General features: G+C 42.5%; 1 protein-coding gene across 1 annotated transcript in view; it reads right to left on the bottom strand.

The window, feature by feature from the left end:
* Window positions 1-23,703, bottom strand: part of LOC133114711 (trinucleotide repeat-containing gene 18 protein-like) — a 76,343-nt gene that overhangs the window by 50,875 nt on the left and 1,765 nt on the right. The window contains exon 2 of the mRNA XM_061224294.1: window positions 23,274-23,603. Within this exon, the coding sequence (XP_061080278.1) occupies window positions 23,274-23,481 (208 nt within the window). The 5' untranslated portion in view covers window positions 23,482-23,603. The remainder of the gene's footprint in view (window positions 1-23,273; window positions 23,604-23,703) is intronic.

Raw genomic sequence — 23,703 nt, 5'->3', positions numbered from 1 at the left:
CCATTATCAAGTGAAGGAGATCATTAGCAAGACTGGCCAGTGCCTCGAACTTAGGTTTCCCCTCTACAGCAGTTCTCAAGGATACCTCAATGCTGTCCCCGCTCAGCTCAGACAGCGAGGAACAGTCAGAAGCAGAGCCCTCCAGCTGGAAAGAATGGGTGCAGAATATAACAGGCTGCGCCGCTAGCCCGGAACGAGAGCGATCACAGTTGGCCTTTTAATATAAATAAGAAATATTTTGTTATTTAGCTGACACTTTTTATGCAAAGCAGCTTGCAGCTGATTTGACTAAGGGGACAATCCCCTGGAGCAATGTGGGGTTAAGGGCCTTGCTCAAGGGCCCAACAGCTGTGCAAATCTTACCGTGGATACACTGACCGGTAGGTTGAACCAACCTGTCAGGTCTCCCAAGTATCTTAGCCACTAGGCTACAAGCTGCCCCCTACATACTGTATTCAGATAGCATAACCATGTCGACCTTTTACACTTGGGATAGAACTGAGGTAATTATGGTCGCTTACTTTGTGAACCATACAGTAAGGACCAGTGTGTTCAGCATACAAAGCAGAGCCAGGGATGGCTGACCCAGTCATTTAATCACCAGCAGAGTTGCTGCACACATCATGGTTAAAGGACATTAGTTACCAGCGTTCATGCATAGCAAAGGCCTTACGCAACGAACAGGAATAACTTCACACGATTCACTGAAAACTGGAATATGATACAGTGCAGTGAGAGGATACACACGGCTGCCATACAACATTGCACAACATCCCTTTTTATACCAAGGCCTAAATAAATGTTGCAGAACACTGCTGGAAGTTTTAGTTCTTCAGTTAGGCTCAATTATCTCAGGACCGTACACAGCAGGAATTACAAGCCGAGAGCATTTCGCATGAAGCGGCATCTGCTTGCACAAAATGGCCCCGTGACAATTTTTGGATCCCTTCAGATAAAGCCTGATTGAAGAATGACAAAATGTCTGAATATTTATGTTGCTCCACAAGCAGCTATATCTGTGGCATGGAGGCACCAACATTTGAACAGCCTGAAGATTATTCCCTACAGGAGTAGTCCGCTCCCTCTTCGCCAAGTAAAGCAGAAGTGGCATGATGGGATCAGGTAGGACTCCATTTAGACATTCCCTGAGTGGTAGAGCAGGTGAGAAATGCCTCTGGATACAACTGTGCTAGTTTTTCAGGAGAAGTAAAAAATACAGGGTCAAAGGAAACCACAGGGTTGATTACAACTTTTCCCCCAGTTAAGCCCTTGCCAAAATAAGACATGCCTTTTATAAGACTGCTTGGTCGTATGCCAACAACAACTCTACCACTCACCACATCGGACTCAAATTCTATGACAAAAGCACAATGAATCGAATCAGAACACTTGAGCCAAACAAGGATTAGTCTGATAAAGGAAATGGAAAATGGCTGACTGGGCAGCACCCACTTCTCTCAAGATAATGTGTTCAGAAACTCAAGTTTTGCATTTTTTCTTTTCAAAGCAAGATAATCAGTTAAAGCATGGTGTCTCTTTTCATGATAATTAAAAAAAGGTACAAGACATCCTTTTCAGGACATAAAACATGGAGACTGTTTAAATGCAAAAACAATTTTGTATCCGTTTACGCAGTTTTCTCAGCAAGAAACCAGGGTATTTCTCCTCTGGCGGCTCGCTATTTTGCCTCCATTTTCTTTTCATTCGGAGCACGTTGAAGTTACCCCAGCTTCATCGCTTAGCCGACAAACTTCATAGTACAAAAAGGAGACTTCACCTTGCAACCCTGAAATTAACATTTCCCTGATTTTGGCTTTCACGGTAGCTGGTCAATATGAGAATACCTCATTCATTCAATCAAGTCAGCTTTCCTACAACTATGAAGACGATCTATTGAGGGCTTATTGATGAAACCAGTAAGTTTGAACTCTATCACGCTCATGACAATGCAAAAAAGGGGAAATGCCATAAGCAGAACCAATGACGAAGCAAAGATTTTTCCAATCCAGGATGAAATAGACCGCAAAATGGACAGCAGATGAGATCAAATTGTTTCCATTTGTAATTTCTGTAATCATTTCTATATTATTTCTTTCCCCAACTTTGATGAATCAGATTGATGAAGGAAACCACTACAATAGCAAAGGACTTCTTTATTTTGCCCTCATACCCACACGACTAATCATGCAAGTCATACAAAGAACGTAAAAGAGACAGAGGCAAGGCACTCCAGCCCAAAAACGTACAAAGAACAGAAGATATCCGGTAGGAAAAAGGGAAGGCTGAAAAATGCACACAGTGACGGTAAGCTCTAACCAAAAAGATAAGGCGTAAGTAATTTAGTAGTTGTCAGTTACCTTCAAAAAGCAGCACCGGTGCACCCGCAGACAGCAATGAATAATGGCCAAGACAAAAAAATGTTGCAAAAACAAAAAGCAGCACACATAGCTGGTGCAAGCAACCCACAAACCCAGGCCATATCTCCGAGGAGCCTGCAACAATGTTCTTTAAGATGATCCAAATCATACCAGTATCTAGAGCGGAGGAAACCAAGATAAAATACAAAGTAACTAAATGAATCTTACCTTTATGCTTACCGTTAGCATTAAATAGCTAACCTAATTAGCCAAAAAAAAGGAAAACAAAGGCCAAGACATATCAAAATCTTCTGCATCCTTTGGCCTACTCTGAAATATGCTCACAGAAGAACACAAAAATACCTTTTTAACACTCTAAATAAATGTGGAAAAAACCGCCTCCTGGTCTGAACATTCACTGTTCACTTCGATCAAAAGATGCCATCAGGAAGCAAGGTATGAGTTTCATAAATTCTGGGTCCATCGACAAAGCTGACGGTCATCAACAACCAATCAGTCTCGCCACAGGCTGTGATGAAAACGGATTACCGTCAGCTAGGAGACATACGCATGTGCAAAAAGTCATTAGGGTCCTTCCGTAAAACCAACCATCGGTCTAGGGGGTAACCACACCAATTTTGCTCAAACTTTATTGAATATATAAAGAACATTCACAGAGAGCATGCAAAAGCCACTTTGGATTATGGAGATATTGGCTCTTATAAAAGAGGAAATTGGGGTTTGTGTAGAATTTGCAGCATCATATTTTTTGCAGCATTAAACCAGCGAAAAACCTGAACAAGTACTCTGGCACAATTGTTTTGTCTACTTTCAGATTATGAACACCGATTTTCATAATACAGCTCAGAAAAAAAAGTTATGGTCGTTCAAAAATGCTAAATCGTGCCACTTTATTTTCATAATTGGAGTGGTCACTCAGAGTGGAGTGATGACCCATAAACACAGAGGTTTTCATTACAAAAATGTAAGCTAACCACACACCATGGAGGACCTGTCCAGAAGAGGCACTTTAAAAACAAGGATTAGCTCAGCAAAGTAAAAATGCTCGACTTACATGCTGGGGTACACCCTATCTGATCGGGTCGCTTCTCCTTGACATGAAGATGTGAGCAAACGGTGCAGCAAGACAATTAAACCCGTAATTCGATAACGAGACATACGACTGTGTGACTTTCAGGGAATATGGTGTAGTTTCAGGTGGATTGGAGCAGTTCAGTAGACAAGGGATACTGCATCCTCTGCCTCCCACATCATGTCATTTATTGGCTGTGCAAACACGCACACCAAGGGGCAGCCGAAGCAACCTTCATTTTACAGATTAGCCATTCACCGTGCGCTCTATAATATTTGGAGCAGACACTTTTTCTTGATTCAAAACCTGCCACCCCACAAAAAGCTCAAATGTGCAGCACTGGATAAAAATAATGAACTTCATATAAAATGGGCTTTGAATGCAAGGCACATATAGTTATTTCCCCATACAATTCAGTAACACTCTGTTTAAAATGTAAAATGTTAAAGCTGATGTTTACAAAAGCAAACTAGCAACATTACCAAGATAAGAGTATTATCTTCAAAATGGTTACAGTACATTCACTGCTCTGCTGAAAAATCCCTTCAGCTCTGACCACATGATAATACCAGGAAATGGCTGTGGGTGATACAGTCTTTTGTAAGAATGGTTACACGCAGCTTTTTTAAAATAAAAAGGCCAACAGCAGATTTATTTTTGCTGATGCGCTGCCTTGTCACCAGCACCATGGAGCAGAAGCTCTCCAGTGGCACACACCGTTACCTCGCAGAGGGTAATCATGCACCTCCGACCGCGTGTGAAAACAGCATGAACGTTTGTTCAAACATCCGATGTGCCACGTTCTGCGACTCTCCCTCCTCATCGTTGCACAGGAAGCGCCTTTACCCCCATTGCCCCCCCCCCCCCCCCCCCCCAAAAAAAAATGGGAATCTTTGGTAGGTTCATTGTGAAAAACAAGTTGCGTGGAATTTTCTTTGCAGTTATCGAGTCATTAACATAGTCTTAGGTTTGCATAGTTTAATTTGCCTGTCCAGACAAGACCATCTGGATGAGGAACAGAACCCATTTCTGCTAAAGCCTTGCAGCAAGTACTCCAGGGTTCAAACAGAAACAAATAACTTTTATTTAATTTGACAGGTGGGTGTAACTACATAATTGCAATGGTTGTCATATGTCAGGTACCAAGGATGCGCTGCTAGACTGAGTCGGTCGGTGGGGGTAACATCAAAAAACGCGTTGAATAGAATTGCAGTGTTTGAATGTCCTTTGCATACAGATTTATGCGACTTTGTTTTGCCTAAATGTTTTCAACCCTCAAAATTCAAGCTCAAAATTCCAATGGAGAAATACAGTACTTTATTGAGGTTTCAATAGAAACATCAAAATTCATACATTGATTTAATTTAAAAAAATAATTTCAACAAAATCAATTATTCATAATTATTGCCACCCCTGGTTTAGTACTTGGTGCAGCTACCTCTGGCAAGGATAACAGCAGGGAGTCCCTGTAATGTTTGACAAGGTTAAGGAACACTTTCGAAGGAATTTTGGACCTGCTTGCCTCTATGCAGAGTCCCCCTTCAAGGGTTAGCGGTTAACTGCTTTCTTGAGTTCATGTCCACACATTTTTGATTGGATTGAGGTCCGGCACCAGAGATGGCGATTGTAGAACATTGATTTTGGGGTCACAGAACCACTTTGAGGTATGCTTTGGGTCACTGTCTAGCTATAAAGTCCACCGATGGCCAAGTCTCAGACTTCTGGCAGAGGCAACCAGAAAGTCGGCCAAAATTGGGTGGAACTTGGTGGAAGCTATTACACCACTGATCTTAACCAGTGCATACTGATCCCTTCAGTGAATAATACTACCAATTAAAACGCAACCTGAACCCGTTTAATACATCATATTTCTGATATGATTAGTTAGATGTTTGTTGTCATCAGGTACAAGTTAAGTGCGTCAACCTTTCTGTGAAGCCTCATATCCCAAACCTTACAAGACACAACATTGTAGTCTGAAACCATTGCTCAAGCACCCAATAAACAGATAAAACCAAGAAATACAGATAATTTGGCGGACATTTTTAAAATACGAAATTTGCATTAACACAGTTACTCAATTTGTTGAACACACTCAGTTGTTTTTGTTTGGAATTCATTTTGTTAATGTAAGCTTGCCATTCGCCATGGCAACCAGACCTGCCCAGACCACTTTAAAAACGAGTATTAGCTCAACTGCTTGATAGACTAAGCAAAAAGGCTTGACTTACATGCTGGGGTACACCCTATCTGATCAGATCGCTTTTCCTTGACATGAGGATGTGAACAAACAGTGCATCTAGCCAATTAAACCTGTAATTTGATAATGAAACGCAAGACTGAGACTTGCAGGGGATTTATGGTAGTTTCAGGTGGACTGGATAACTCACTGCAGGGATACTGCAACCCCATGCTCCAGTCAGTAGATGGTCTCACGCATCATGCCACCTATTGGGTCTGTAAACACACTCCACTATACTGACCGCTATACCACCTCCAAAATACTGACCACAACACCACCTCCACTATACTGACCCCTACACCCGCCTCCAATATACTGACCACAACACCCGCCTCCACTATACTGACCACAACACCCGCCTCCACTATACTGACCCCTACACCCGCCTCCAATATACTGACCACAACACCCGCCTCCACTATACTGACCACAACACCCGCCTACACTATACTGACCCCTACACCCGCCTCCACTATACCGACCTCCATTATACCATTGTATCCACCTCACCAAAAAAAGCTACAACTGAACAGCACTGGTCCATTACTAAAAATAACTTCATGTAAAATTTGCACACAAGCATTTCCCATAAAATACAATAACATTCATTTTAAACTGTAAAATAAACCAAATTAATTGCTGATGTACACACGCAAAATAGCAAATTAACACAATAATTGTATTAAGAGCTTATTAGTTTCTAGTTAATGCTGCCTGTCGAGGTTTGCCCAGTTCTGAAGGAGGCACTTCAAATGGAGTAGGTGCACCTGCAAGCATTGGTAGTTCTCTTAAATTGCCCAATGCTGCACCCTCCCCCCATTCATTACACCACATTCACTAAAGCCTGATCCTGCTGTGGTGCAATATTCCTTGGGGTCAGACCACATGACAACAGCAGGAAAAGGCTGCAGGGCTTGTGTAATAATGGTTACAGTTTTTTGGGGGTTTTTTTTTCTTTAGGCCAACAGCACATTTCTTTTTGCTGATGCACTGCTTTGTTACCAGCACGACGGAGCAGAAACTGTACCGTTTCGGTGATCTCACAGAGAAAATCGTACTCGTCTGACAGCGTGAAAATAAGCACAAGCGTTGCACAGCAAGCACCTTCATCCCCATTGATTCCAACGGGAAAAAAATGGAATCACCGGTTCATTGGGAAAAACAAGCCTTAGGTTTGCGTAGTTTAATTTGCCTGTCCTGACAAGTCCATCTGGATGAGGCAAAGAACACAGAAATTTCTGCTCGCAGCAAGCACTGCAGGGTACAAACAGAAACAAATAACTTTTATTCCGTTTGGTTACTTTGACAGGTGGGAGTAACCACAGAGCAAGAATGACTAATTGTATTGTAGTGTTCAAATACCCTTTGCATGCAGATTTATGGGACACTGTTTTACTTAAATGTCTTATACCTTTAAGCAGCAGTTGAACAAAGTGACAGAGTTGGCGGTTACAGGTTACATTTTAAATTTCAGATTTAATTCCAGAATTCCAGGCACTGCACAGAATTCCAGCATGAACAGTGAATAATGCCAGAATTCTGTGCTCTGTGTACTTTGCATTGAATTGACTCTTCAGGCATGTTTGCTGCCATTGGAGTGTCCAATCATTTGCAGGCTCAATCCTGAAGGTTATATACCCCTGACACCTTGAATATTTGATGCTACCAATTAAAGCACTAAGTGAACCAATTTAAGCACAGGCGAAGGACCGTCAACACCAAGAACGATACAATAACAGTAACTGTAAATGTCACTTTAAAAATCATTCTAACTCAAGTGGAAGTGGAGTCCAGACCACAACTATAACGACAACGACAACGACAACGACAGTGACAAACAATATTGTTGGGATCACTTTCGGAGTGATCCTTTCCAGCTGCATGAATTGTAAAACACGGACAGCCAATAAAAATCCAACCGAATTTACAGGATGTCACATGCATTACGGCAGATGACACGGCGAGAGACTCTTTACAACTATTTACGAATATTTGTCATTCATCAGTGGGGACTGAGGGGCCTATAGTCTTGACGCTTGCGATATGTAACCACATACAAGTTAAAAAGGTGTCAAGGGTCTGTTTTTAGACGCAAAGCAGAAGAAACGTCTGCAGGGGGAACTGCATGAGCTGGAGTTTGGCAGCCTAGAGGCCCTCCAGGACCTGGCTCCTGTACAACCACGGGCAGCAGTCCCAGTGCCCAGCACAGAAGTACTGAAGAACACTGCCATTGCCAATACATACACATTTACAGGAGGGAATTTGCATTGACAAATACGCATACCCAGCAATTTGTCTGAGGTGGGGTTGACACCATAACCAAATGTTTACTCTTAATTTTGAATTGAGCGGGGGAAATCCATTGGGTTTCTAAACATTTTGCAAGGAAATTACCTCCCTGATATCGCAGGCTTTTGTAGCTTTATATTCCGGTCATCGCCATTTTGCTGAAACTACTTTGCTTGCTACTTGCAAGGGGGAAGTAAAGGGAGCAAGAGACAGGAGAGAGAGATTGACTCAAAAGGTCAAAGGGACATCAGCGTTAGCCTCTTCCGTACTGCTGTGAAACACTAACGTTCGGCGAATGCCTTCCTGGAGTCCGTCTGATGCACTTATGCTGGGACTGCGTTTTTTTTCATGGCCTGCCAAGTAGCATTTAAATGAATGCAAGTGACCCAAATGCGGAGGTTGGCGGGGGGCGGCTCAGCAGTCTTGTGAATTGGACTGCAATTATGTGGCACGCCCAAGCAACGCACTGCTCAAAGCTTCCATCACACACACACACACACACACACACACACACACACACACACACACACACACACACACACACACACACACACACACAGAGACGGCTACAGCCATATCTCCTGGAGAGACAGACTCACACACAGATGTGTACGCTCAGAGAGAAACAGGCAGATGCACACACATACAGATGTGCGCGCATAAATACACACCAACATCTTTCAGAGACCAATGTTCACACACACACACACACACACACACACACACACACACACAGGTCACACAGCAGTCCACACACTACCCTAAAGCTGATAAGCACCTTCCTATCTCTGCAACTTCCATTCCATTGTCCATCTGTTAGCAGTGTGTAGCAGTATCTAACAGCATCTCTGCTGCAGTAGGCTACAATGCACAGAAATAAACTCCCCCGCCTCAGAACTGGGGCTAATGCAAACACACTCCACGGCATACTTCACAATGAAGGACCTACACAACAGCTTGCTTTGCATTCTTTAAGAACTGCTGGGCAAGGTGAAGTGAAACAAAATACATCAAGGGCCAAGACCACAGGATTTAGAGAAAGGGGCGAACAAGAGATACCATGACCCAGTCCGTCTCCTTTGCCCGATTCACATCACGTGACTCATTGACAAACGTGCCATATGTATTCTGATACACAATGGGGGTTTTTTTTAAATGAGGCTTAACAAAAATGAATCATTAATAAGAGGCGAACAGAGGGCACTAATCTGTCAGACAGGTTAATGGTTTAACCGCTTCATGCTTTCAAACCACACGCACAATGGGGCGAAAGCGCCCTCGGCCAATCCCGTGAGCACGCGCATTTATGTAGAACCAAGGATGGACCGAGCTTAGCATTCAAACCGATGTCATTCCTTTCTTTACAAAAGTCGGTTTTAAAAACAGCACGTCAGTCATTGTGTCCAGTTTCCATCCCTTTTGTAGGAGGATAGTTGTTGTCGGTTGCGACGACAAAGCTTACGAATTTCAGTTTTTAAAAAAATGTTTCGCCTTTCAGGTAGCCCGTAATAACGATGAACGCGCTGCAGCATTTTAACTTCCTGTTGTTTTTGGCGCTTTCCTGCCTGCCTCCCCACATCATGTGGCCCATGTACTCTTTGAAAGGGGGAAACCACAAGCCTCAAAAACGCACTACCCTTTGATGTGCAGTAAACCCTTTCCGAGCGAAACAAGTGCATGCGTCTCATTTCCTCTTCACGAGTCCGGACACCGGCCAGGTGGGAAATGTGCGCACACAGCAGTGCATTAACGCCAAATCAAAATTTTACAGCTGGAAACCTTAATGCCATCTACTTTTTAATCATAAATTAGCAACATACACCCTGTTTGGGGGAGGGGGGAGTACAAAAACACAGTACTGCCCTCGTTGGATATATCATTGGATATATCCTTATATTAACGTTAATTATTCCTTATTAATTAGGCATATTACTGCTGTGCCAAAGCTAGTCCATGCAGTGTGCCACATAACCCACAATAACAGCCACTCATTTCAAACCCAAGCAAGAATACATCTGGCTAAAAACACAAGACAAATGACAAAATAAATCTATTTTATGATGGATGACACCATGCCACTGGGAATGACAATTTTGTTTTCCAAATTACCATCGTCATGGTTACTTCACTGTAACTATGACAATAACATGGAAATAAAATTGGATTCATTTTAATGCAAAACCGCTTTTCCAGAGTTGTGGCGCCTCATGTCTTATGCACATCTGAATACAGAGCCGTTCACAAAACCCTGGGAGCAACTGATCATCTCTCTGGGAGGCTAGTAACAATGTCAACATGAATGGTCAAATTTTTCATAAATACGTTAATTAGGAGCACTGATATTTACAGATTGCATTGAGGGCTTATTTCTCCAACAGCTTGGACTCCAGAAAGCTAACTAAAACGAGTACATTCTGGAGAATATAAGAGGATACATTCTGGAGGATACAAGAGAACACATACTGGAGGATGAATGAGAAAGGCCTTTCTGTGGGCCAAAAAAAAAAAGATGAAAAGGTCATAAAGAATTTAAAATAAAGATATATCATCGGGTACTTGAAGCAGAATTCAACATGACATTGACACTCTATTGGCCATTTTGAAATACACCAGTTAAATTCAATAAAGGCATTGAATGTGTGAGACACCTTTAAGGTATAAGTAAGACCTTGGTTCCCCCTTATCCCTAGTATCACAGGAAATTTGTTGTGACTGCTCCAGGTGTGTGTGTGTGTGTGTGTGTGTTTGTTTTGCTCACAGGGGGGCCCTGCTGTTGGAGCAGGTTCAAAGGGTTACATATATGCGGGGCCCTGGCCCAAACTGACAGCCTCCATCAGCATGGATTAACGGTTACTGTAATCCAGTCTATGAGTAAACCAGTTTTTATTAAAAAGAACACACATACATACACACACACACACACACACACACACACACAAAGAAACCAGTAAAACCAGAACATTTTTCACAAATGACAAATCACAGTTCACAGTTATAGACAAAGTAATAAAGGACTACGGACAGATATATTCCTCAGGTTAAAATTGCAATACACTCTGAGATTTACGACATTCGACATGTACCACAGGAGGAGTAAAGCCATAGGGAGGCATTCGAGTTTGAGCATCAAAGCCTCCAGACAGACCGACTCAAGAAACATGCAGCTGGCCTCCTTTCTAGAGTGGCAGAATCACATTTTATAGTAGCAGCCTGCTGCCAACTTGGAACAAGACAGTTCTTAGATCGGGGATTGCACGACTCGACTCACTACCTAAATCACTTATCGATAAAATGGCTACCCAATCAATCTCTTTGTGGTGCATTATCTTAGCATGGTTACATAAAAAATGTGAAGCCATCCCTTTGCCAATAGTACAGTACAGTATTTTCCAGAGGCACCATTTTAGGCACCACTCATTTTCAGCAAAATGACATAGAATGAATCAAAGCATTTAGAACATAAATACGTCGTTAACCTTAACAGCACTCGAGAAGGCAAGAAGAAATCCCCGTTGAAAGGACAGGAGTGAGTTGTGGCACATTGACCCTTCCCGGCAGGGAGCAGCAGAAGACTTTGCCCGAGCGAGAAAGTGATTCTTTTTGCCTGGCTTCCCCTCGTGAGCAGGGAGGAAGGCACTTCCAAAACATTTCGACAGACGCGAGCGGCGCCCGACACAGACGAGCGTATCTGGGCGTGAAATATATTTGCAGCGCGCGAAATGACGGGCTTCCTGGCCGTGTCGCGGCAGAAACGGTGTGGAGACACGAGCCCAACAGAGCGCTTTGAGCCCGCGGCCACATTCCAGTTCAGAGGGAAAGTCGAGACAGCCGCTGCATGTTTACACGGCACCGTGTTATCGGCTGCCATTTTTACATTACATTTTGTTCAGCAGATGCTCTTATCCAAAGCGACTTTAGAAAAGTGCATTTCAAGGTCATTAGAACAAACTACAGAACGGGTCAGACTCAAGCTACAAGCTACAACTCACAAAGAATCAGTTGTACGGCCATGAACGTTATTTCCAGCACACGTGGCAAATGGAGTCAGCAGGAGGTAGGACAGTAACTACAGTACCAAGATAAATAAGAATGCAAGTCCATATTAGACTAATATACAACAAGGGAGCAAAGAAATTCAGACAGGCGAAAACAAGTGGCAATAGATCAGGGTTCACTGCAGAGGAGTCGAGGCTTTTCACACCCAAGCATTGGTGGTGGGGTTACAGAGACATGCAGCCCTACACACAGGCCAGTCCAGCCACTGTGCGTGATGACAGACCCGATCCGCATCACGTTCCCACAGTCCGTGCCGCCCCCTGAGTGAGCGCTGCAGTCTGTCCACTGGGACAGCACCTCTCCTTCACCTCTGGAGTTCCCAATAACATCCAGAGCCTTTACTGGAATTAAACGGATAAATATTTATCTGAAGAGAGCACTGGCTAGTCTGCTCTCGGAAGAGCTGCCCGTTGGTAGAGCTACGCCAAATAAAAAATGTCATCCGGCCACTGGAGACGGCGGGTAATGCGTTCTTCTCGCGTTACAAATCTGTGGATTTCACTTCTCTCGCGCTCAGAAGTTCCCGGGGCTCCTGTGAAACCAGAGCGGATCCGAGGTATTCGGAGGCAGATTAGCGAACGGATTCTAGGCACAAAAATGAAATGACATTTCAAAAAAGGTAGCGAATAACTACCTGCAGAACACTTTTGTGGCTTTGCTGCTGCTGCTACGTTCAGTGTCAGGTGTGTCAGGAAAATTATTTTAGGCATTTAAAAATTGATAATTTCTACGCGCTCCCAGGAGTATAGTGTAAAAAAGCTGCAAGAGTATTTGCAACCGTGCACTAACTATCAAGCTTACAAGACATTTAGCATTCGCTCTGCAGGTTGCGATGTCACAGAATAGCTTGGGGCTAAAGCTATACGCATGACAAGGTGCACAAAGCACCATTTGGCAACAAATCCCGGTTTGGGGGTGTGATGATTGCGATGGGCTCATCTGAAAACTAAGACCTGTTCAAAACAGAAACTAGGTCACGCACATTGAGGGCAAACGTCACAAAAGCATGGAATGCCAAGCAAATTTCTCATTTAAAAAAAGGCGATGGCCGTGGAATTTTAACTTGGGTTTGAAGGGCAGGAATCCCAAACGAAACTGTTGTGCTGTTCTTCCAGACTGGCTTTGGCATACACTGGCATCCACTAATAGAATTTGATTTGAGAATTCACAGCCACAGTAGCTGAAACAAAAACAAATCATGTGTGCATTATTATTATATTACTCATTTACATATAATTATGGAGCCCAATGTGGGGGTGACCATATCCAATTCCCACCATAATTTGGAATGGCCATCTATGTATATCTGTTGGCTGTTTATTGTCTTGAAAGCCATTAAATAAATATTACGAACCTAAGAAACTAAATTAAATTCAGATATTTTACAAATAAAATGACTGGTTTACAATGACTGGTTTTCCAGTGAGTTTACTTTTAAAGACATGCATTCATCGATGTCCACATTAATCCCACTAATTACAGTTCTTATGTGCTCACTTCAACCAGGCAGTGGCATGTCTTTTAATGGCCAACTAAACACAATATGGAAGTGCTCATATCACCCATCGTTCAGCTACCACACCCACCTCCAGACGAAGACCAGGATTCCTGTTTTTAAATAAACAGTTACGTGGCCGATAAGAGCGAGACTACAGAATGCTTCGGCACACAAGATAAAAACAGAAAGCCGGTCCCACCCAAAAGCGCTCTTGGAGCCGATGGCGGAAAGGCTGTATCGGCACTTCCAAAAACAAAGCTGTAAATATAGCCCGCGCTTGATTGAAACTGCAGTTCAGGCAGCTCATGGCGATGCTACACCATTACACTCTGCTCCAATGCATCTCCTGACCACTTTTGGGAGGGTGGGAGGGTGCGCTGCTAAATAGAGCATTACTGAACAACGCATTTAGCAATCATTAACGCCCGTTAATGTTAATGCGAGCATTCTGCACGGAACTTACCAAACAAAAAACACGGATTGTACAAACCTATTCAGCCCCGGCAGATGACTGGAGGTCTGAAAGGCATTAGCTGGAAAGTGCAGGCCAAGTGTTTTCAGTGAATCATTTCCTAAGGAGCACAAAGCCATATAATCTTCCAGCAGATGAACGCAGTTCAGTGGAATCCGAAAGCCGAAGAATGTCGTTCCGAGAAGCAGCAGGTTACACAATGCTGCCACTGCCACCCAGATGTGCGAGTCGTCTGAACTTCCAGCGGTGAAACAATCTGGAAATGCAGCTTCTAAATGGATGGATTTTATTGCACAAATCGCAATCTGTAAGTATTTAGACAGGGGTACAATTTCTGTTCTTCTGGCTCTGTACTCATGCACATGGGATTCGAAATGATGAGGTTAAAATGCAAACGGTCACTTTTAATTTCAGGGTATCGATATTTTTTATACATAGTCAAAAGTAATTGGACAGTTGGCTTCTCAGTGGTTGCTGATTAGCCAGGCGTATTCACTCGCTTCCTTGCATATATAAGAAAGCTTTCACCATCTAGTCTTGATTCTAAGCTTTTGTAGTCTGTTATTCGCATTTGTCAACATGAGGACCAGAGCTACTATGAGGCTGAGAAATAATTTTTTTAAAGAACAGGCAGAAACATTGGCCAAAAAAACAGGCTTACCAAATTCAACTGTTTGGAACATTATTAAGAGAGCATTTTAACAGCATTATTCACAGCTTCATTTAAAATCCAATGTGCTGGAGAATAGAAACCAAAAGAACAGAAATTGTACCACTACCCAAACGCAAAACGTAAAGTCACTGTGTTCCGAACAGTGCAACTTCAATGACGAATAAATAAAAAATAACTTCCAGAGCTTTGGTTTTTGTGTGTGTAAAGTATAATTCCTTCCGTTTCCAGAAACACTTGGTACGAGTCACATATGCAATCCATTTCAGCATACAGCGACGTGGTAATAGTGCTCCACTGTGACACAGTGTTGAGGAAGCTGTTTCTAACGAAAGATTACGAACCGGGAATACTTATACGGCGTGGTTCGAACGATCATGAGCTAACATGGTCTTCCGAACACAGAGAGGTTATTTGTCATTTTCTCTATAATTATAGGTCCAATTCACATCAATCAAAGTGTTTTAGTGCCTGAGATAGTCAATAAGCAAGCATAATCATGAACCACATTCCTCAGGAGAAAAACTACCATTGAACGGACGTTAACTTCAAGTGGAAGCGGCCGCATTCCCGTGTTCCGTTCGTGAGCTTACGTCATAGACTGCATTGTAACTTGCCACCCTCCTTCATCCCCATGAAAACTCCTCTGGCCTGCACTCCCTGTGAATACTACAGCGCTTAAGACCAGAAAAATCTGCAAAGATCAGTCATTTGACTACCCATCACAACCATAGCTCTCCAATATTAGTCATAGAGACTCAGAATCACTGGGCATCCCTGCACCGTGAACTGAAATCCAAAACACACAAGGGACAGGAGGGGGGTCCCAAAAGACTGCACGACTAAACCTGGAGGGCAAACTAATGGCCCCATTCCATTATGACTATTATGACTGGTTTCGCTTTACACCCTGGACCTGCACCCCCAACTTGAAATCCAAGCAAGATCCTCAAAGCTGCTCTGATGGAAATCCACTCCTGGACACTATCTATTTGACAGAAACTACTTTTAAATGTGAACTGAAGACCTAAGTTCACTGGCAGTCAGAAATATGGCGTGATTTCCCCAAAGCACTAAATAACAAAACTGATAAATGGGAAATACACACTCATGCGCAGATGCCCGCACGGTCACATATGCGAGCAAATATGTAACAAAACCACGCGATTCGTCTCTGCCGAAACGCATAAAAGTCCAGACAAAACGAGTGAAAGAGAAAGCGAAAGTAACGTCCAAAACCGAAAGAGGGCCCCGTGTCAATAATTGATGGGATCGTCGCCACGGGTCAGAGAGGGGAAAGCCTTGCTTCAGTATTACAGGTGGGATTCCAGCAACTGCCGGCTTAATAAAAACCGCTGTCAATCGACCGTCAGTCTAAGGCAGCAAAGCGCAACGGCCTTGTAAATCGGCAAAGACTGCAGCCCATCTTTGACGGCCCATTCTACAGTACATGCCTCGCCTTGAAATAAGCTGTGGTAACACAGTCGCTCTCCCATCAGTTATGAATTCAGTTTAATATCTGTGAAAAACACTATCACTAAAAAAATAAAAAAAAACACGCTAAATCAGAAGGAATGCCATTCACAATGAGACCGGGAGAAAAGGCTTGTTGCTAAGAGCAACACTTGAAGACCACACCAGCAAGATTTGTCTTTTTTTTTTTTTTTTTTTTCTTTTTTTTTTTAAAGCGTCCATTTCATAGCATCTAATTACAGCGCCTGCCAACCAAAATAATTGCTCTCCTCCGTGTTTATTTTTATGTTCGCAGGCCGCAATATGCGTCATTCTAATTATTGTCATTTCCCCTGCCCTTACATTCTGCATGGCGTTCCACCCACGGTCACCACAACAATCTTTTTAAACAGATGAAGATTACATGAATCGAGAGAACAGTGGAGGGGGCGGGGGGGGCCTTCGTGGGACACAGAAGGTGCATCTAATCTCCTTTCCAATTCTGGGACAGGGGCGTTGTTGACAATCTCAGGCCTGATGAAATGGAGACCTGTGAGTTTTGCACATAGTAGCGCGCTCCGTTACCAGAACACACACCTCCGCCTGTACGCTTTGAATGAATTGTCATTAAGTAGATGTTTATATTTAGAGCTGGGTCACACGCTGGAAAAAGTATATCTAACCTAATTCACCATGGATGAAGACATCTGTTAAATTGATCAAGTCCTAATGCAATAATAGCAGACTGGTAGAACACAAATTAGCTCAGGCCGCTACAAGCACATGACAGGGCTGTAGCTCATCTTTGTTGGGTTCCGTAGATTTAGTCTTTGCATCGAGTGACGCAGTATGGTTCCGTTCGGCTCTGGACACCCTAACCAGGGTCCAACAGTCTGGCTTTAGCTCAACACGGCCACAAATTGTAGAACGTCAAAGTCCTCCGCGCTCTCCTGAGGTTAAAAATCAGGAAACACAGCATAGGCCTTGCTGTAAAAATTCAATTCCTGCACATAGTCTACATGGAAACTAAAAACCTAAAATTTCAAATTGCAGGGCTTTTTATATACAAGGTTCACACAGCATGTCTTAAGACAACACATGAAACCTCAAACACTAAATGTTTCCAGACACCTAGCATTTCCACACGTCTAAATGGACCCGTTCACAACAAACGTGCTGCGAATAGACGCGCTTTAAATAAGACAAATTCACCTCCTCTGTCCCAGAATTCAAATACATAATGAAAACACAACAGACAAAATGAAAAATGAGCGCCATCTTCACCGTTCATTACTCAACAGGGGTTAAACATACCACTACTCCTCAAAAGGACTGTAAAGGTAAATCTGTGAATGGCTTCAAACTACATTGACTGGTGTTATTATGATATGAACTAAGCATCAGCCAAATTAGAGAAATCAAATGCATTGCAATATCAACTTATATCAGTGTAAACATTTCCATCTATTCCAATGTGGGGATTGAATGGGTGGAGTTCAATTTATTACCAGTCTCAGCTTCTGGGTCAGGTACCTTGATGACATCAAGAATTAATGGCCAATAAATAGTTTGGTCTCATTGCATATCTCCTCCCATAGTTTCATCAGAGTTGTACATAGAGATTTTTTATAGAAAGATTTGTAGCATGAGTAATGTGGTAACATGGTGGTGCAGTAGATAACACTGTTCCCTGCAACAGCAACATCAAGGGTTCAAATTCTGACCGGGGGTCTTTCTGTGTGGAGTTTGCATCTCGCCATTTTTTTCAGATCTTAATCCCTCTATTGACCTTACCCCTCTCCCAGTCTCCCTCCTTTCCAATACACTTGTAGGTGCTACATTTGGGAGTTAAGGAGGGAGGTGGGGTGGTGAGACAGTCCAGACCACACTCATACAATCATGACATAAATAATTTGTCTGACGTTAAAATTGTGTTATTATAGTTACTTCTTACTTTTAATAGATATGTGTTGCGGATGTGTGCTGGATATAGGCCTATCCCTCTGTGGTAACCAAAGATTGTTTAAAAAAATGTTGCAGTCACTTTAAATATAAAGCCATTTTTATCAGAGTTGGCTTTTAGGAAAGAATCTATAAGAATGACAGTTTGTGAGTGCTTACAAACTGTCCAACATAAACATTATATTCATGAAGGCGTATAGCTTTAAATGGCCATAACTTGAAGCACATACATAGTTAGGTTAAGTGTACTTCAACACCATCAGGAACAACCCTGTCCACACTTATTTCGGTTTTCCAAAGAAAGCATCCAACATGGCTGATGAATTATGTTTTTAAGGAAGTACACTATTTTCAATCGTTTCTGAGGAAATTGAGTCATTCCATAAACACATGCTGTGCTGCACAGAAGTGCCCATTTAAGTCCGAGAATGTTCCTCCCCCGCCACCCTCCACCTTTCATTTCGCTATTCCCAGCCAACATTCTGGACACAAGAATGAACTCTCAGAACAGATATTGACGAGGCACGGTGTAGATACAGTTCTAGGCAACGCAGACATTGCACAATATTTTTACAAGCCTCTCCTGCAGTAGCGGTGGAAACAATAAATCAGGCAAAGTACAATTTCTGCAGTCAAACGCGCTCAACATTTGCATGCACTGTCGTAAACGTACATATAAAGAAAGCCTCGGTCCAAAGCGCCCTGCAATCACTGAAGTCTCCCGTAACCAAAGCTCAGACGGACACCGCGCAAGTTGAGACACATTGCTCCGGTTTAGCCTTCCTACCAAATGGCAGCGCTATCGAATGACCCAAGCGTCAGAAGTAATACGCGCCTTGCGCCCAGATCCTCTCCACTGGGTTGTAATCAGTAACACATTTCTGGTATGCGCTTTAGCGAGTGGCTGTATTTTTATTTCGGAGCGCGGCCTGTTCGGCAGCTGCCGCCCCGAGCGAGGATTCATTGAAGAAACGGAAGCGAAAAGCCTGCGTCTCGTCCTTCTCACGGCACAAACTCTGGGGATTGAAATTGGTTTGAACTGAAGTTGTGAGGGGAATGAAGAACGTTGCCTCGGTCCTGCCGCCCCCACTCACGCTTCGCGAACAGAGCGAATAAAATCTAACTGCACCAAATAAGGCCTGGAAAAAAGTTGACCGTTTAAAATAAAATAAAAAAACAACAACAAAAATAATCCTGCCAAGACATCGAGCAATTATTACAATTACTATAATTTAGACGGATTGCATGTGGACAATGATAAATGTTATGCAGGTGGCAAAAAATAGTATATATATATATTTTTTTTACAAATGGCATACAGCTGTATTAATACAGCGTAGAGAGCATCAAATTCAAAATCTGACAGCAAAGACAATAATTGAATAGCGAGTGACATTATGGCCTCTACGCAAGACAGGGCCCCCCTGTTTGTATGCCAGTCAGGGAGCACAAACTCCTAAACAATCAAACAGACACTCAGCCATTACTGGAGCCATTTGAGAAATCACCACACTTTCTCTTCCTGTCCTAGCACTTCCGTTTGAGCTATAGGTCACAGACTGAGATGGTATAAATCCCCCATCGCCCTACCCTGCTCTACCCACCCCGACCCCCACTTCCTTACCATCTTAGAAAGAGGACTTGGATCAGGTATCGCTCACTTAAAACACTGTGCGTGACACTTTCACACAGTTTCCAGATGCAGGTGGTCTTCTCATAAACGCATATAGCAGCAATCATCAAATCTGGACCACGAAACCATCCAACTCCGGCCCTGGTTTTCTTTACCCTGAGGTAATTATCTGAACAATGTGATATTGATTGGCCAGACTGTATTCATACCTGACTCCAAGGTAAAGGGAGGGTGGAAAACCAGGATTTTCTTCTGACTTTGAGGACTGTGATTTAACAATACTCACTGAGCACTTAACATATAACTCATTTATTAATGCAATGATGTAATCAGCCAAAATCATGAGGATACAGCTCAGGAGCTACAGTTAATGTTCACATTAACCATCAGAATGGGGAAAAAATATTATCTAAGTGACTTTGACCATGGAATGATTGCTGGTGCCAGACAGGGTAGAGTATCTCAGAAACTACTGATCCCCTGGGATTTTCATGCACAACAGTCTCTAGAGTTTGCAGAGAGCGTTGTCAAAAACATCCAGTGAGCAGCAGTTCTGCAGGCAGAAATGCCTTGTTAATGAGAAGTCAGAGGAGGATACTGGTCAAAGCTGACAGGACGGTGAGAGTAAAGCAAATAACTACGCAATACAACAGTGGTGTGCAGAAGAGCATCTCTGAACACACAATGCATCAAACCTCTAAGTGGATTGGCTACAGCAGCAGAAGAGTTAAGTCTAAAGAATACATAATAATGTGCTCATTGTGTGTTGATTCCCCCCAAAAAAACACTTTCCCCCACATTAACCAATAGGAAACATGACAGAATGCAGATAGAGGTCCAAGCCATTCAGTTCAGGGAGATCAGAACGGGCAGAGGTGGAACCTCTAAAGCAAAGACCTCTGCCTCTGTATCAAATCGTCTCGACAACGCCTCCCCCATTTTAGATAAACTCTGCAGCGTAGCTAGCCCAGCTATCAGATCTCTTACCATTTGACAGCACTGTATTTTGTGAAATGGCTTCCCTTCACCGGGATCAATCTGGCTTCTCTGACACATCATCCAACCACATTATCAGACAGGCACACAGTACAGGTAAAAGCCTGCAATAAACCGCACACTGGTAGCACTAGGGGAGTGCTAAATGCAAGTTCTCAGCAGTACAAACACTGTGTTTATAAAAGACATGTCAAACCAACAATCACATAAATCCAGCTCAAGAGAAATACGGTGGAAAATATTACAATTGTACAAAACCAGCAATGCCCTGAGAGAGGGTTGGCTGACAAACGTCTCGGTTGTGTCGGGAACAGAACGTTGAATTTCAAATTTAGAGAGACCTGCAACAGTCAGCTACAATCATGTTTGACATTTCCAACACAGCCGTTCCTTGAAACTGCTTTCAGGTTGCTCTGAACAGCACTGAGAAGGGGATACTCTCCAAACTATCAGCTTGACTGTTGACCTGAGATAACAAACCATTTCCTTGACATACCCAGGAAACTGCCCAAGACCTGCCCACCTACCCCCCCACCCCACCCCCACCCCACCCCAAACTTGAAATAATCCTTTTTCCTTTTGTGTTCCACAAAAAGCATGCTACAATCTGTCAGTTTTGGAGTGCTACTTTATTATGAGATTTCCTGCCTTTCTCTGACTCGCACCCTCCCCCTGTTATGCAAGAACGTTCTTTCTGTTTTTGAGCTTTTATTACAATGGATTAGCTTCCTTACTTAGCTCCCTGTCTGCATATCTAATCTGCTTGTAAACATATTTTCACAAATTGTAATGCTCGGGCAGATACAATAAGCCTGCAGTTTGCAGCCTGCAAACAGAGGTTTTGTTCTGCCCCCATTTCTGAAGGAAAATGAAGATGGTAAAACAAAAAGGCTCTTTGGCTATTAAATGTTAAAAGGTCCATTTAAAATATTAAACAAAACATAATATTCAGAAATGTTTAAGCAAAACGGCAACACATTTTAAGCTTACAGAGCATGGGGCACATGCTGGATGACACATATAAACATACTGGTGACAGTTTAACAGATTTTTGGAAAATGTTGCGCTGGGCCAACAACTCCATGTAATAAATTTAATATCTAATATATCTTAATATACCAAATTCCTACTGGTGTCACAGAATGTGTCCTTTATAAACTAGTCTACATGCTTAAGAATATAGAAGTCGATGCAAGTAACCTTAAAGAAAAATAAGTCTGGAAAACATCTAAAAAAGTTTGTGGGAGTCTTCAGTATATTTTAAAATATACCAGGATATTTCAAAGTTATTTTCTCCCATCTCTTTAGAGTTAATGCAAAATGAATAAAAATAATTTAATTTAAAAAAAATAAAAATACCCAGTTGACTGTTCTTGCTTTGCAGCTAAAAAAGAAAATCTAAAATCAAAAGCACAAAAGATCTCAAAAAGCACAAAAGCTCTCTCTGTGATTTGTGTCACTCAGTCAGCATAGATATTGAGAACAGATTCTGAACACCAAAACTGCTTCCCTTACAGAAGACAAATATACTCCTACAGTAGACATATACGATGTACATGTTTAGTTCGCTCAATCCATTTCACACAGATATCCGAGACGCTAAGACGAGCCACTGTAGCCAGCAAAACAGAGACGCAGCTGGTCTAACTGTAGCTTCCATCTCATTAGTCAACTCCCGTTATGCAATTCAATGAAACTGTACCTCTACGTAGGCTATGTAAAATACGATTAGTTGGCAGTGGTATGAATCATTGCCCCACGCGACATGCATATAATGACAATGCAAAAGCTGGTGCAATAATTGTTTCTACTCTGTTTAAAAAACAACATATCTTTACACATTCAACATTTCGATGAAAATCAAACACTCAGCCATGCGTTTACCCTGGGAAATTCAAATAAACTGAATGACAAGCTATCTGATGAATATCGCATTACATTTTAATTATGGCAATCACCAACAACCCATCAAAACACATTAACATATTATGTATATTTGATATTATCGAATCATCAGTCATCCGCGACGTTCGCATCACGAGGATCAAAACGCACCAAATCTAATAGCTAATGTCAAAGTTCAGCGCTCTCGTGAACACATAAATAAGCTATGCCATAAGAGCCTAACAATGAACGCGATTAACAGTGGAAGACCTTGTGCCATTTTTCCATTACATTCAAAATTTACAAAGCATGTGGTGGTCATTATTGGAAGGCAACGTTAGATGATCTACGTTATAGCTACACGCCCATAATGCACTCCCCTTAAACGAAAAAATATGTGGCGTCGCTTTTAATTTACACAATGCAAAGACTATACAAGTAGCCTATACATAATAACAGTTCGTAAGCATGACCCAAAAGCGAAAAACAAATTGAACGCAAAACATATGCCAACTCGAAAGTGTACACTTCTTTTCATACTTTGACATAGTCTGTGGCTATTTAACGTTCTACGAATAACTTACACATCCATTCACTTTGAACACATCAAAAATGGTCAAACCAAATATTCACAAAGCGATCGCAATTCAAAAATAGAGCGACACTCACCGTGATGAGAACGGATGTTAATGGCCGATGACAAGTATTTTCCACTATGGAGTGATGCCGAGTGTCCCGCGCCCAAGTGGCCGGGGGAAGGAGGAATTCTGCCGGCTGCAGCGGCCGCTCCAAGCCGGTGTGACTCCATGGCCAGCCCCGTGAGTAAAGGTGGGGGTATATGAACAGATCTCGGGGGTCCGCAATCTCGGCCATCCATTATCCAAAACAGATAAACTTCGTGTCAGAAACAGTCCACTGAGGAATTCCGAGAAAGCCAGACTGTTAAACAGTCCCTATATTTCCGGGCAAATCAGTGTCTGTATCAGGCATTCTGCTGACCTAAAAAGAAAATAAAACAAATAAACACAGAGCACTCTTTTCGGACAAGGACCAAAACAGTTTTTTTTAAACGAAGAATAGGTATCAAAGCACGCAGGCT

The sequence above is a fragment of the Conger conger genome, chromosome 16, assembly GCF_963514075.1.
Source record: "Conger conger chromosome 16, fConCon1.1, whole genome shotgun sequence".
NCBI lineage: Eukaryota > Metazoa > Chordata > Actinopteri > Anguilliformes > Congridae > Conger > Conger conger.
The sequence above is the reverse complement of the archived record's forward strand: the minus strand, read 5'-3'. Positions and strand labels throughout refer to the sequence as shown.